We start from the raw sequence: 3725 nt of genomic DNA, 5'->3' as shown, positions 1-3725 counted from the left end.
GTAGAGTTTTTAATTGTATATTTTACTTTAACTTAAACATGTAGAGTTTTTAATTGTATATTTTACTTTAACTTAAACATGTAGAGTTTTTAATTGTATATTTTACTTTAACTTATAGAATAAATTAATTATTATGCATTTTTAAATGTTGAATGCTTTTACTTGTTTTATCAATCCTGGATAATTCAAAACTAGAGTTCAAAGAAAGGAAATTGATTTTTTTCTTTACAAACTAATGAGAGAAGGAAAAACAACAACATATATTCAATTATAATCTAAGTTTTGGAAACACAACGTTATAGTTTCTTTCAAACACTATAACTATCCTAAAGCCACAATACGATAAAAGTTCAGTCATATAAAAAAAAGGGGGGGGGGAATCGTGCTTAGAACAAAGATGATGGAGATGTTAGGCAGTAAAAATACCCAATTATATATTGATGAGGAAACTAATGTCACGAATAACAGTTCCACAATAGATGTTATTGCAAATTTAATACAGGTTTTACTGGAGATGAATCTCTATTAATTTAGTTTGTTTGTTGTTAAGCAAAAATCAGCACAATGGGCTATCTGTGTTCAGCCCACCACAGGTATCGAAACCAGATGTTTAGCATTGTAAGCCTGCAGACTTACCGCTAAGCCATTGATGGGGGGGATCTCTATTAAACCTAACTATACGCTATAATAACTTAACAACTTAACACAATTGTGTAAAAACACTTCTGAGCGAAGAATATATATGCATTTTTTTTCCTATAAAAGCCATACGAAAAAAAGTTCAGAAACTTCCAAATGAACAGAAAAGGCCGCATAGTATTTTGTCATTATACTGGATGGCTCATTAAATTAAACAATTGACAAGCAATTTTAGGTCTACATACAGTCATAAAAAGTCATGTTAAAGCGCTACTTGAAGAGACTAGCCACATGCTAGACACGTACAGAATTCATAATGCTGATTTTTCAATGTCTCACGAAATATAATCATCACCAACAAAGTTCACTGAATGTTTTGTGTTAAACTAACTAAATATATATTTAGTAGTTTTTAGTTTATTATATTTTTTTACTCTTCTTATGGTTTTGTATTTGGAATAATTCAATAATCTTATGACTTATTAACATTTCTGATGTGTCCCTATGTGAATTATATTATTGGCAAATAAAAATAATCTCAGTTTTTTTGTTTTTTTTGGTATTCCAATTTTTTTTTCTAGTGTGAGCTCTCCGGTGTCTCAGCAATAAGTCTGAAGGCTTATAACTCTAAAAACGGGTTTCGATACCCGTGCTGAGCACAACGCAGGTAGCCATCTAGCGAGAGGAACAAAATTATTAGTTTTTATGAAGAAAAAAAAACGTAATTGTTGGAATAAAAATATAACAATATACATCCAAATAGGCTTACAGTTCGTTTGATTCTTTGGTTCTTGAGTACATCCATTTCCTACTTAAACAAGTGTTAGTCATTGACTCAAAACCTATTGTTTTTTGTTCTCATACCTGAACATTACATAATGATGATGACGTATTATAAAAGCATGTATCTGGCCAAACATTGAAAATATAAACATGGAAATCAGATGCTAATCGTTACCTTCGTTATCTCGGGACCGTCGAGTAATCACCCACAGAATCTTGGAATAGCAGTATATTATGATAATCAGAGGAACCCCGTACAGGACTAGAATGCAGAAGATGTTATAAGTTCGATCTTGCCAAGGATCCGATAGAAACTCAAAGGTTACACACTGCGTATACTCTGGAAAATCAGGATGATGTTGAACCTTGAACAACACACACTAAAAAAAGAAAAATATTTCTATAGTAAAACTATGGTGGTTCTACGAGAAAAAATAACAGAAATGGAAAGTTTACTTAATATTTAAATATTATATATAACGGTTATAAGAGAGAGATGTAATATTTTCAATAGCGACCGTATTGAGAAATTTGGTAACATTTACGCTTGTCATTCTGTTGTAGAAAACAACGATTTCTTATTTATCTGATGATTCAATGCAAATGAATTAGTAAGAAACCAATGCTAAATCTACGATGATTCGTTTGCATTGAATCATCATGAAATACACAGTGTGACTGGTGTATCCAATTAGTAAGAAACCAATGCTAAATCTACGATGATTCGTTTGCATTGAATCATCATGAAATACATAGTGTGACTGGTGTATCCAACTAGTAAGAAACCCATGCTAAATCTACGATGGCCAATGCTAAATCTACGATGATTCGTTTGCATTGAATCATCATGAAATACATAGTGTGACTGGTGTATCCAACCTGAAATACACAGTGTGACTGGTGTATCCAAAGTAATCAGTTGATGATTCAAGGAAACCAATTATCGTAGGTTTCAGTTTTCTGGAAAATTGATTTATACCATTACGTCTTTCGAGTCCATTAGTTATTACTATATGTTTCATGTTTAAATCATTCTACTTCTGATCTATATATATAGTTATTGTAGGGTATATACAGGTAACTTAATCATAATAGTAGGCATTTCGTACATGAAATAAACGGATTGATTTTTACTCTAATTTTTATCAGATTGAAGATCAAGTCATGTATGAAATGGCATTTCTGCAAAATTAATAGTTTATTTGTTAAAGCTTCATATGCTTCTTCCACGAAAAGAAAAGAAGGTTTTAGATGGTGAGAAATGTATTTTGTTCATAAGGTCCACTAATTTTATTCTTAAACATCTTTATATTTTTTACAAAATCTGTGGTTAAACGATCTTGCATCTTACCAGATAATTTTGTCGTATTTCTTTAATATATATCATAATATTTTACATGTGTTTATGCTTTAATATATCATAATATTTTACATGTGTTTATGCTTTAACATATCATAATATTTTACATGTTTTTATGCTTTAATATATCATAATATTTTACATGTGTTTATGCTTTAATATATATCATAATATTTTACATGTTTTTATGCTTTAATATATCATAATATTTTACATGTGTTTATGCTTTAATATATCATAATATTTTACATATGTTTATGCCCATTAGTTGCATTTTCTCAACAACAAACACCAGTGTTCGATTGTTTTAGAACAAACCCTCAATGGGGTACCTGCTGTGTTTATCGCGGGGAATCGAACCCCGTATTTTAGTGTTGTACGTCCGAAGACTTACAACTGTCCCACCGATGGACGAAACTGTATTACATCATTTATTTAGTTAAACTTGCATGAACGTGAGACTGTATTACACCATTTATTTAGTTAAAATTGCACGAACGTGAGACTGTATTACACTATTTATTTAGTTAAAATTGCATCAACGTGAGACTGTATTACACCATTTATTTTGTTAAAATTACATCAACGTGAGACTGTATTACACAATTTATTTAGTTAAACTTGCATCAACGTGAGACTGTATTACATCATTTATTTTGTTAAAATTACATCAACGTGAGACTGTATTACACAATTTATTTAGTTAAAATTGCATCAACGCGGGGCTGAATTACATCATTTATTTTGTTAAAATTACATCAACGTGAGACTGTATTACACAATTTATTTAGTTAAAATTGCATCAACGCGGGGCTGAATTACATCATTTATTTTGTTAAAACTACATTAACGTTAGACTGTATTACACAATTTATTTAGTTAAAATTGCATCAACGCGGGGCCATTTATTTCTATTCAACTTGAAGGGAAAAGTCATGGAGTT

At 30.4% G+C, this 3725-nt stretch overlaps 1 protein-coding gene across 1 annotated transcript in view; it reads right to left on the bottom strand.

Moving 5' to 3' along the window:
• Positions 1 to 1802, bottom strand: part of LOC106470731 (gonadotropin-releasing hormone II receptor-like) — a gene marked incomplete at its 5' end in the record, with an annotated part of 8223 nt that extends 6421 nt beyond the window's left edge. The window contains one exon of the mRNA XM_013931294.2: positions 1598 to 1802. Within this exon, the coding sequence (XP_013786748.1) occupies positions 1598 to 1802 (205 nt within the window). The remainder of the gene's footprint in view (positions 1 to 1597) is intronic.
• Positions 1803 to 3725: the final 1923 nt, after the last annotated feature.

The sequence above is a fragment of the Limulus polyphemus genome, unplaced genomic scaffold, assembly GCF_000517525.1.
Source record: "Limulus polyphemus unplaced genomic scaffold, Limulus_polyphemus-2.1.2 Scaffold4188, whole genome shotgun sequence".
Taxonomy (NCBI): domain Eukaryota; kingdom Metazoa; phylum Arthropoda; class Merostomata; order Xiphosura; family Limulidae; genus Limulus; species Limulus polyphemus.
Note: the sequence above shows the minus strand (reverse complement) of the source record. Positions and strands in the feature narration are given on the sequence as shown.